This window comes from Neltuma alba, unplaced genomic scaffold (assembly GCF_004799145.2).
Source record: "Neltuma alba isolate B1F8T4 unplaced genomic scaffold, ASM479914v2 tig00005270_pilon, whole genome shotgun sequence".
NCBI classification, from domain to species: Eukaryota; Viridiplantae; Streptophyta; class Magnoliopsida; order Fabales; family Fabaceae; genus Neltuma; species Neltuma alba.
Window position 1 is genome coordinate 11017 of NW_021634041.1, and position 11518 is coordinate 22534.

At 35.0% G+C, this 11518-nt stretch overlaps 2 protein-coding genes across 3 annotated transcripts; both read left to right on the plus strand.

Annotated features, from left to right (window-relative positions):
- Positions 1 to 931: 931 nt before the first annotated feature.
- On the plus strand, positions 932 to 5187 carry LOC114747233 (HD domain-containing protein 2). 2 transcript variants are annotated; one of them, XM_028935527.1, is made up of 8 exons: positions 932 to 1436; positions 1843 to 1967; positions 2112 to 2149; positions 2760 to 2870; positions 2959 to 3038; positions 3524 to 3560; positions 4017 to 4053; positions 4762 to 5187. In XM_028935527.1, the coding sequence occupies exons 1-7, from the start codon at positions 1149 to 1151 to the stop codon at positions 4031 to 4033; spliced, it is 696 nt and encodes a 231-aa protein (XP_028791360.1). In that variant the 5' UTR covers positions 932 to 1148; the 3' UTR covers positions 4034 to 4053; positions 4762 to 5187. The 2 variants fall into 2 exon arrangements, with proteins under 2 accessions (XP_028791360.1, XP_028791359.1); XM_028935526.1 differs by having other exon boundaries at positions 934 to 1436; positions 4012 to 4053.
- Positions 5188 to 8494: 3307 nt separating this feature from the next.
- On the plus strand, positions 8495 to 11509 carry LOC114747235 (CCR4-NOT transcription complex subunit 9-like). The gene is made up of 11 exons (XM_028935528.1): positions 8495 to 8544; positions 8635 to 8789; positions 9105 to 9188; positions 9329 to 9418; positions 9535 to 9577; positions 9762 to 9868; positions 9966 to 10061; positions 10532 to 10642; positions 10750 to 10838; positions 11122 to 11191; positions 11323 to 11509. Exons 2-11 carry the CDS (start codon positions 8691 to 8693, stop codon positions 11443 to 11445), a joined length of 912 nt encoding a protein of 303 aa, XP_028791361.1. The 5' UTR covers positions 8495 to 8544; positions 8635 to 8690; the 3' UTR covers positions 11446 to 11509.
- The last annotated feature ends 9 nt before the right edge of the window (positions 11510 to 11518 follow it).

Sequence of the window (11518 nt, forward strand, 5' to 3'; positions counted from 1 at the left end):
TCGGGTTCTTAAATATATTGACTCAGTTAATTAATTTGAAGATACTAACAAAGTTAAAAAAATTACTTAATTGTAGCATATTTTGCATGACCTTTCTGAAAATAATTATGTGTATCATTAGATTACTTCTCTGGTTCTATTTATAATGCATTTAGAAAATTTTTTTTAATATATGTACAATTTTACTCATAATTTATTATTGTGTTGATTTTGTTTAAATGAGATATAATATATATTAAACAGGGATAAAGTTAAAAAGTTATTGAATTTTAAATGAGAGTTAACAAAGTTTTAATGTTTTTCTTAGTCTATGTAAAACATGTTAGAAATGATTTATAAATAAGACTAGAAGAGTATATATTAGTTTATAAGTTAGGCAAATTAGTTTGGATAAAAATAATAAATGTAAATACTATAAATCAATTTTTTATTTTTTTAATCTCTCCAAATTAATCAACTAGTTTTTTATTAAGAATCAAATGAAGTATTCTTCTGACCCTAAATGAAAGACTCATTTTATAATACAAAATTATATTACAAACTAAGTATTACATTTAAGGCTGAAGGAGTGTTAAATCATAATTTGTATTCAACTCGTAATTTGGGGAGTTTTTATGTCATTAAGTCTGGACACAAATAAATCATAGTAGTATTAATTTAGTTATTTATTTTTTAAAAAAAAAAACTTATGTGTCAGCCGGTTAGATGCAGGGTAATGTTGGGGGAACGTTGGCCCTAACACTGACATCCAAGTGGGATCCTATTATCCTACCGATGCATTATACAGGAACATGGAGTTCCTCTATTTTCCGAATCCCAAATTTTCTGGTGGGCCGGAGGCGGAGCTATGAGCGGCTCAAAAATATAAGTCAGTCTGGCTCGTTGCAGGGTCACTCAAGCAGCATCTTGCAGAGCTCCTAGATGATCGTTCGTAAATACCCACAGCAACATCCCCTTCGTGTACTAGCATACACCAAATCCTAGTCTCTTCCATGCTTCTCTCGTTTCTCTAATTCTCTCATCTGTGGTCGTGGTGGACGCGCCGAATGTGAAGAAAAGTGCCAAAAGTCTGGAGAAAAGTGAATCCAAAGGAATTAATTAGAAGAGAGAGAGAGAGAGAGAGAGAGAGAGACAGAGGGCGAGATAAAATGAGCAGTGGAAACCGAGTTTTGTTGTGTAAATCAGTTTCTTCGCTCATCTTCACCATACCTTCCTGTCTTTCTTGCACTCAACTTAGATCCAAATTCGTTGCAGCTCGCGCCTGGTCTCCCGCTGCTTCTAGGCTTTATCGCCGAATGGCCGCCGCAGCTTCATCCTTCCCGTCCTCGGTTAACACCACTTCGGGCAATGTCAATGCTTCTTCTTCGCCGGTCGACGACGCAGCTTCTTCTGCTTCCTCTGCCATTGATTTCCTCTCTTTATGTCACCGCCTAAAGGTGCTTCTCCTTTAGGTTCTTTGGTGTTGCTTGTTTAGTTAGTTCTCGGTTTAGTTATCCAGTAGGAAAATCTCTGTTTCGGAGTTTTCTCTATAGCCTAAATGGATGCGAATGTGAAATGCTATACTTCTGTCTTTCTGTCTTTTATTCTGATGTCAGTTTCCAAATTATTTGTTCTAATTCATTCTATTAGTACTTCGATTAAGCATATTTTTCTGAATTTCAAGGTGCCGTGAAGATTGAAAACATAGAGTAGGTGTTTTGATAATCATTAAATTTGTCGGTTTGATTTATGCCTTTAGATAAATGCAGGCTTAACCTTCCTGACTTCGTTTCACAATTATTGTCTGCGTTTCGTTTGTTGTCTATTATCGTCGTAACGACTTGAATTCTGTGTCGGAATTAGACAACAAAAAGAGCAGGATGGATACGTAAAGATGTTAAGGATCCAGAATCAATAGCGGATCATATGTATCGAATGAGTTTGATGGCTCTGATTGCTTCAGATATCCCTGGCATAGACCGAAACAAGTGAATTTCCCCTCCTCTTCCTCAGCTGTAATGCTTGATTACATTTACATTAGCATGTGGATTGTTCTATTAATTTTTCATGTGGGCACATATTAAAGTTCGAATGAGTAAAAATTCTGAAACCTAGTTGTCTGTTATTTCCAGGTGTATAAAAATGGCTATTGTTCACGATATTGCTGAAGGTATGATGCTTTGCCTTTGATTGCCTATAACTTCCGCATATCTGGTAAAAATCGTTTTTTTAAGTGGCCGAGTATGGATGACTTTGGATGGAAAGTAACGAACGCAAGGTGGAGAATGAGTAAATGCTTAGACAAATCGGGGTTGATTATATGTGGCTCATACGAAAAATAATACTGTGTTGCGAATGAACCATGGAAAACGAGAGACTTTTGTTCTGTTAATTGCCCCAAAAAAACCCACTCAGGCACAGGCCTTTTGTAACTGGCACATTCTACTGTCTGAGAGGAAATCCCTTTAAATCTACTTGAAAGAATTGGATCCATTTTTTGAAGCCGTTGATTTGCTGCATGCTTGCTTAATCGTGCATGTTTTTAGCCCTACCAATCTTCTGAAACCATATTTAATAATGATAGAAAGACAAATAGTTTCTGCGTTGTTTCGGGTACCTCAAATTTAATAATGATAGAAGGACACATTATTTCTGCAATTTCGAGTATCTGAAATTACTGCAGGCTAATCTTTGAGCTTATAATACCATTTGCATTTCTGCCCGATACTTTCTTTCTGAGCTAATAGTTGATGCTCTTTCTTTTTTCATATTTTTCATAGCTATTGTTGGGGATATTACGCCATCAGATGGTGTTTCAAAAGAAGAAAAGAGTAGACGAGAACGAGAAGCACTTGATCATATGTGTAAAATGCTAGGTGGAGGATCTAGAGGTACTTCCATGTCACTACAAAAATAGTTTGTCAATGATTGGATTAAGTAAACTCCCTCTTGATGTATCTTCCAACTGGCTTAATGAAGCATCGGAAGTAGCTGAGTTATGGATGGAGTATGAAGCAAATTCTTCACCAGAAGCTAAATTTGTCAAGGATCTTGACAAGGTTTGTGCCTTTGAGAACTTATTTGATGAATTTGTCAATGAACGTTGTTGTGATGTTCTCTTACTTTCTGTTGAAAGTTGGAACATTTTTCATAGATGGTGTCCAGATAAAACACAGTTCTCTTTGAGTTATAAAAGCTATCTGCTTATATGATGGAGAGAACAGTGGTGGGAAGATTTAAATATTTAGAACGTGGTGATCATGCTTCAAATCTGTTACTTTATTCTGTTTGCTTGTTTCCCCAAGGGGTTCAGAAAGGTGCAATTGGGCTACATTGCATTTTCAGGTTGCCACCAGCAAAGCTTATGCCAACAAAAAGAAACAAAAAACAGTCGTGCAAATAATATTGAGTTTTTCAAAGTTTTGTCGAGAACTTCATTTGGTCATGATAATGGAATATTTTAGCATGAGACCTACATTTCTATTTGGCTGTTAATATTTGCAAATTTAGTTAATCTGATTATATTAATATTTGCTCTTTAAAGGTGGAGATGATACTTCAAGCCTTAGAATATGAAGATGGTGAGTGCTTGCTTCCTCTTTGTTCACTATATAATGTTATGGCTTCTAAAACTCTGTTAAATCATGTAAATTATCATTTAATCTTCAAAACATCAAACATCTTCCAGAGAAAAATCATTTTAGCAAGGCTCTTGTGTACCTGATATGACATTGAACTTTGTTAAACTTTTTCTCCATGGTGTTCTTGGGTTCCCTATGAGATATAGTTTTCCTTGACCTCGTATCTGTGAAATTTATTTACAGGCTACAGTTAGTTGTACGCTGAAATTACCATGATGAAGATGATAATTAAGCAGTTGAGCATTAAATTAGTATTCTATACTAAAATTTAGGAAGTTGGAACATCTTTCACTGTTTGGAACTTTGGCAGTTTCATTATGCTGCATCTTTCACTCATCCATGTGGTCTCGATCTTCTGAGTTCTGACATATTCTCTCATCGCTTTTTGCAGAGCAGCAGAAGGATTTGGATGAATTTTTTGAGTCAACTGCTGGTACGGGTTTCTGCTTCATCTAGTTCTAGTGTCTGTTTCACTTGAATCTTAGTTATATTTTAATGCTTCTTCACGCTATTGTGCAAAGCAACCCAAAATGGGGCTCAAGGTGACCTTGGGAAAGAAACTTTCGTGCAAGTGAAGAGAGCAAAAAGCTCACTATCTAATATACTGAGACCATCTTACTGTTCTTTGACATTGTGCATGATTGCTTCATAGGAAGAGAAGGCTGTTGGATTTTGAGTGAATTTGGAATTTAGATTTTCAGCCCAAACGTTCAAGTGTCTCTTTTTCTCCCTTTCGTTTTACTGTCAAATTTTAATGCATTTTGTTGGCTAACAACCTCTGATTTGACTGGGAAATCGCGGGTTGTCCATAATGCTATTATTTTAAGGATGCAATTCTTTTTTGGGGCTGCATAGCTTGCCGCTGAGCATTGTGTAGTTTGGGTGCCACATTAGACTGTGATTCTGATATTCAAATTTTGTTGGGTGATCTGGAATTAGATCCTTCCATTGGTTCCTTCGCATGTTTTCTTGAGATCCAGAAATGAAGATGGATGACTCTTAACACATGTTAACAAAGTATATAATTAATTATTTGCTTATTTTAGTGATGTTAGTATTAGTAGTTTATTCGTACTGTTCTGTCATCTTCCAACAGAACATCTGAATGGCCTTACGAATTCTCTCGTTCTTTTTTCGGCAGGGAAGTTTCAGACTGAAACGGGCAAAGCTTGGGCATTGGAGATAGTATCAAGGAGGAAGAAAAATCATCACCCCAAGTTACACTGATATTTGATCCCGTTCTTGTGTTCTTATTGCAATAATTGGAAAGCTTGGTGGTTGAGGTGGAAGTTGAACTGGCAGCGATGTGATAACAAGCAAAGAGTCCCACGCTGGGTGCCCAAGGCCCACCAACAGGCTGAGAAGTGGTGGCTGCGCAGGAAGCAGCGGGTAGAAGTACAACCCGGTTTCATTAGTAACAGAATATTAGCTAACCAATATAACCTACGTGCTCATCCAATTCTGAGCTTCCTTTGACATCTTTGAATACTCTTGGACATTTTTTTGGGCCTCAACATACCTTTGGTAGTTAATGATCTCAGCGAAGCCTATATTGATTTCTTGTTTACATGTTTAAGGTTTTTTTTTTTGGGAACTATATTTACATGTTTAAGTTGATCTGAGGGTTAAACCAAGTCGTAAATTTTATTTATTTACTACCTCCGGTCCTTAATATACAAGTTAGTCAATTAATTTGAGTAGATTGAGGAAATTAGTTAAGTTAGTTACTTGTATTAAATAAGTATTGTTTTTCCTAAAATATCTTTGCTAATCAAGTGTATTGATTAAAACTACCATTATTACAAACATTATTTGGGAAAAAAATGGATAAGTATGAGAAACAAAATGGATTGAGATCTTTATAATTAGGATTAAAATAAAAGTCAAATAAGTTTTTATATTAAAGACTAGAGGTAGTATTTTGCAAATCAATGCCTTTGTGAAAAATCTTATGACTGCGCATCCTTAAAATATATAGCCATGAGGATCAGGCTGTTGGATTTCTCTCTGTTGGCGGGAAAAATTGATTTCAAGAGTAGTGCATTGCACTTGTAAGGTTTCCACTCAGGAACGAGGAAAAACGCAGTGAGTGGAAACTGCTATATGACTTTTTTTTTTTGGGGTAACAGACAAGCTAGGCTTGAAAGAGAAAACCGCAAACATCCTAATAAGCTTCTGCAATTGACGCAGCAGATCTTCCAGCATGCTATTTGATTTTTCATTCTAATTGGATGTATATGCATGACATTGTCCAAGTTTTTTTTTGGCCCGCGCATGGGAATTTTTTCGGCCCGTTTTCATTCCATTCTAAAACCCAGGAATAATCCATCCGCTATATGAAAATGTCAACCTTGTCTTCAATCAATGTTTCCTTCAAACCAACGCGATTAGGTCTAACAGAAGAGGTTAGTCTCTTATAACGTGATAAGCTAAGGTTCAAATTCTTGCTGGGAGAGGTACCCACATTTAGTGCCTGATAGTGTCTCGAATAGGATTACCTCCAATAGAAAGATATCTATGCTTTAGCAAAAAAAATAAAAGTGTTTCCTTCAAACTATGTTCGACGGCCATATACAGTTTTAAAAATCCATAGTAGTGATTAATGATAATACTCTTTCGGTCCTAAATATAAAACCTATTTTGTGGTATAAATTACACTATAAAATAGGTTTTATATTTAGGATCAACAGGTCTTATATTTAGGATTAGAGGATAATCAATTATAATCAATAAATCATCGACTAATATATCAATAATGATTAAAACTTTCAAATAGTCGTAAAAAGATACAAAGTCCTTTCTGGTTGATGCAAATATTATTATTAACAATGCCACAAATCACCAGACATGAGCATAAGATATAGAAAAAATGATACAAAAATAACATTTAAACTTAAAAATCCCAAAATGATCACTTGAATAAGCAAAATCTCAATTTAAGCAGAAGTGACCAATTCGGGATTTGCAAGTTTATTAAAATGATTATATTGCCTTTTATTTTTTTATTGCTTTTAAAAAACCAAATACCTCCTGGCTGGCCAGTTGCCGAAGCTCTAGCAGTCGACTGACAATCTCTGCATCGGCAACTATATTTTTGAAAATTTTTATAAGTTTAGTAATACGATTAACAAGTTTTGTTACGTTATTAATAAGTTTAGTATAGCAATTAACAGCAGTTTTTCAAGAAATTCAAAAAGTAGATTTTTGCAACTTCAATAATATCATTAACAAGTTTTGTAACTTTATTAACAAGTTCGATATAGCATTTAATAATAGGTTTTTTGAGAAATTTAAAAAGACATTTTTACAACTTCAGTAACTCGGTTAACAAGTCATGTAATGATATTAACAATTCTCATAACCATAATGGCTGCCTAAGAAGGGGAAAAGTTTTGTTGTATAACCTTCATAGGGAACTAATATTAAAAACATCAATTTTTATGAGAGTTGTTAATATTGTTACACGACTTGTTGACCATATTACTGAAGTTGTAAAAATATCACTTTTTGACTTTTTCATAAAACCTGTTGTTAAATGCTATACCAAACTTATTAATAGATTTATAAAACTTGTTAATGGTGTTACTGAAGTTTTAAAAATACTATTTTTTGAATTTTGTGAAAAACCTGTTGTTAAGTGTTATACTGAAATTATTAATAGCGTTACAAAATTTGTTAACCGTGTTACTGGACTTGTAAAATTTAAAAAATTAATTGTCCTCTATCAAAGCTCCAGCGGCTGATTGTTAGCCAGCCTCCGGAGCTCTAGTGACGGCGGCCACTGAGCTCCGGCTGGCCAGTTAAAGGTATTTAGTGTTTTTTAAAAAAAAAACAGGCAATGTGGTCATTTCAGCAATTTGTAAATTTCAAATTGGTTACTTATGCTAATTAAGATTTTGTTTATTCAAATGACCATTGGGATTTTCAAGTTTACGTGTTATGTGTTTTTTTTGTCTCTTTTTCCCTAAGATATAAACGTGTTCTAACAAATGATTATGTTGCCTTCAACCAAAAAAAAAAAGATTATGTTCATTGGTTGTTTAATAATCTTTCGCCACGTGGCGAGCGTTTTTTCTGTTCCTCCAATCATCATTTTCAACTATTGGTATTTGTGTTTCATTCGTCTCTTTCAGTTCATAAAAATGACTTCCCAAAAAACTTATATTTAAGGCTAAAAAATCATGCCAGAATGTCACTATATATTAGATAAAGTACGACTAAAATTTAATTTACTTATTGTACCATCATTATTTGTATCCTTTCTCTATCCATAATGGATAGGAGCATTATTTTGCATATCTATTTTTATTAATGATTATATTCCTTTTTTATTTTAATTTCTATTTTATAAAGTTTAAACATAATATTAAAACAACATCAAATATTCGGTTCATTCAAGTGTTTCTTTTTCAAGAATCTTTATTTTCCGATAACGACTAGTTTGCAAAAATCGAGTATAAAAGGAATGCATGCTGAGTTGCTTCTTCAGAATCTTCAGCCATTTTTCTTCGTCTTCTTCAGCGCTGAGCCAGTCAAGATCGCATTCCCTTCCATTGCCCGTCGTCCATCGGCATATACTGACAAAAATTTTTTTTACGAAGTTGTGCATAGTTTGCTCTGCTTGTGAATCTGATTGACATTTCTCCATTGCGTTGCTGCAACAAACCCGAGCTTTACTTTTGGTGCTTTAGCCAAGCTTCAATGGCCTCCTCATAAGGTGATTTACTCACCGTAATGTGTTTGTGCACTTATTATGCGTTCCTCCTGCATGCTCTAACTATGTCCGTCTTTCCTTCGAACAGTGTTTCCTGGTCCATACTCTCATTCTCCGATGACGGAAACAGAAGAACCCAAAGCTTACACTCTAGTGGAGAAGCGTCTGAGGAAACGTCCATTCTTGTCCGCCATTCCAACCTCAATCAAGGCACGTTTTATTCTCTTTTCGATTTTTTCTTTTTAACTTTCCCCACAAGTTATAGAGTAATTCATTTTAAATTTGATTTTTCCTTTGAAGATCCTGCGAAAGAGAGTCGCCGACAATGTTCAAGAAAGAAGTCCAAGAATCGGCACATGAACAAAGCCACAGAAATGCCGCAGGCGATTCTCAACCTGCAGGACGAGAAGAACAGAGAATCAGCACTTAGAAAGCTCAGCAATTTTCTTCTTGAGGTTCTGCTTGAGAGTAGTTTCTTTCTCGTTCATTTCCATATCTAGGTTTCCGTTGTATATCTGGTTCTCAGAAATACTTGTGATTGGAACTATCATTCACTTGTTATCTTCTATCCATAATCCACATGAGTTTCAATTCTGCAAATGGGTTTCATTCTTTGGGGTCATTTTTCATATTTTCTCGTTTCGATAGATTACATCTCTTTGCGTGATCAAATGAAAATTAAGACTAATGACGATTCTTTGGCGTCTTACTTAGAAATTTGAACGATGAAAATTTTCTGACACTAGTTTTTATTGTGAGATTTGAGATAGAAGAGGGAGCAAGATCCGGATAATTACTACAGCACTGGGCATATGTTGTACCATTCCTGCAGTACAATGACTATTTTGCTACAGGTACGTGTTCCATAAAGGCATAAATTACGCGTATCATCGCTAGTTTGGCACTGCTTCTAATTCTTTCTTGAATAAATTTAGGAACAGAGCAATGGTCAAATAATACTTATTACTGTTAATTCTGTTGTTATTTGAAACAGGAGTTGTTGACGTTTTTCAGAATGATGGAAGATGGAAATCTCACTGCAAGAGCTTCCAAGCGTTTGGCAAATGTTCTTACCTTATTCCAGGCAATTTAGATTTCTTTTAATTATTAATTGTAGAAGAAATCGTGAGAAATTTCCACCCTGGCTTCTATATATATTCAACATTTTCATTTTCATTTTGTTTTTTAGTCCAATTACAGTGCATTGCAGCTGGTAAGGAAACAAGGCACAAATTTGTGAAATGTGAGCCCTTGTGACCTTGGTTATGCATCTTTTGGGTCTATAACTTACTTTATCTCTGACTCAATGTTGTTTCTTGATGAATAAAGCTACTTAATTCCGTTATCTCTGTCTCAATTTTGTTTCATCATTAATATATTTTCAATCCCGTTATCACTAACTCAAGTTTGTTTCTTGATCAACATAGCTTCAATCCCCAATTTTCTGGTTCCACTAGTAACGTTTAGAGCTCCTCTGGAGGAATTTGAGAATGTTAGAGCTGTTGCACTGTCTGTGATAGGCATTCTATGCCAGGTAAACTCTATTTTGATGTTTCTAGCATTTTAAGGATTTTTTGTGTCGTGAAATGAAGCTCTTGAACTTTCATCCTGGAGATTGTATTGTTTTGAAGGCAAGAGAATCAAACATCATTCAATGGGCTGTGGAAAGTAACATGGTGGAAGTATGCCGGATTAGTGTAGAGATCGGAAACGAACTCTCCAAAGTGGTAGTTTGCACTTGCATTACTCTTTGTTATTTGTTGCTTAGATAAGTGTTTGAGTACAATATGATTCTCGAGCTATCAGGTCAGCAATACAGACAGTGATCGTTTGTTTGTGCTGCAGAACTGATAGGTTATCTGAAAATTAATCAATTCCGTGGTTTATGAAATATACCTACTTATTTATTTTTGCCAACGAAAATATATTTATTTATGAACTAAAGTTAACATACATCACTAAACTTGGCACATGAATCGACTTTTCTGATAACAAATTCATTTATTTGTTAATTTATTTTTGTGTAATATTTATGCATAACTTGATAGTAATAGAAGCTTGGTTCCTGGGAGAGCTTATTTTATCTTCTTTCAATCTTGGCTCTTTTGGAACGAAGTGTTTTATGATCATGTAGTAATACTAGAAGTCTTCTATGTTAATTGGAGTTGACTAACATTTAATTAGCATTTTTGCCCAGGTAGGAATGTTCATCATTGAAGCCATCCTACAAAACGACTCAGGATTGTCCTACATATGTAATCCCAAGTCTAAACTGCTTAAGAAACTGATGGCAACATGGTATCAACTGGTATTAATGTCTCCTAAACTTTGCCATTATTGTCCCGTTGTTGTCTTGAGCTTAAAATTTCTGTTGTTGTTTTTTTTTCCCTCACTTATATAACTTTGTTTTGCTAGGTTACGTATTTAGATGTGGATCAAAGTTTCTCCCCTCGCCTCTTGTTTCATGTAATCCGGTGCTGTTTCCTGTTATGCAATAATATGAGGTAAGATGCAGGTCTCACAGATCTGTTTTGATGCTCCAATGCTCTAGCATAAAAGATTTTAGTCTTGGACTCTTGGTACGCGCAGCAAAAAAAAAAAAATTTCTGACACCTTTCCCTGTCAGTTGAATCAAACAACATTATTCTAATTTTCAGCATCGTGTCATCTAGGTTTTCATCACTTGTTCTTATCTACACAAGCTCTTTTTCAAGAGAAGGATAAAATCTTTTGGATGTATTGCAATCTCTCACCCTATCTTCTGGTTGCTCGTTCTATGTTAATCAGGGGATATGACATGATAAGAGAGAACCTTCCAGATCCCATCTCAAATGGCTCTTTTCATCCAATAATAAATGTAGGCCTAAGTTTCTTATCTGAGCTTTCTCTAATTTCTAGTATTATGTGATGCTTACATCAAGGAATATGGAATTCATCTCTGAGGTTACTTATGTTTGAGCATCTACTTTTCGGTTTGCCAAATTGTAGGAGTTTCCTGTAATTGGGAGTTTGCTTCAACAACTTCTCCTGACAGTTGATAAGGTCGATAGCAGCAGAACAGCTTGTGAACGCTTGATCAGTGATGGATCATACATAGAGAACTCCATTTGAGGATTCTTTCTCTGTGACCATGAATACAAGAACTAGGCCCTTCAATTTTATTGCTGTGATGGATAGAAGACCA

Bases quoted from the DNA above. Each gene is read 5' to 3' on its own strand.
- LOC114747235 (XM_028935528.1), top strand. From the start codon at position 8,691: ATGAACAAAGCCACAGAAATGCCGCAGGCGATTCTCAACCTGCAGGAC. The intron at 10,643-10,749 runs GTATTAATGTCT...TTGTTTTGCTAG, and splicing joins TGGCAACATGGTATCAACTG to GTTACGTATTTAGATGTGGA. The intron at 10,839-11,121 runs GTAAGATGCAGG...TATGTTAATCAG, and splicing joins CTGTTATGCAATAATATGAG to GGGATATGACATGATAAGAG.
- LOC114747233 (XM_028935526.1), top strand. From the start codon at position 1,149: ATGAGCAGTGGAAACCGAGTTTTGTTGTGTAAATCAGTTTCTTCGCTC. The intron at 1,437-1,842 runs GTGCTTCTCCTT...TGTCGGAATTAG, and splicing joins CTTTATGTCACCGCCTAAAG to ACAACAAAAAGAGCAGGATG. The intron at 3,561-4,011 runs GTGAGTGCTTGC...CGCTTTTTGCAG, and splicing joins AGCCTTAGAATATGAAGATG to AGCAGCAGAAGGATTTGGAT.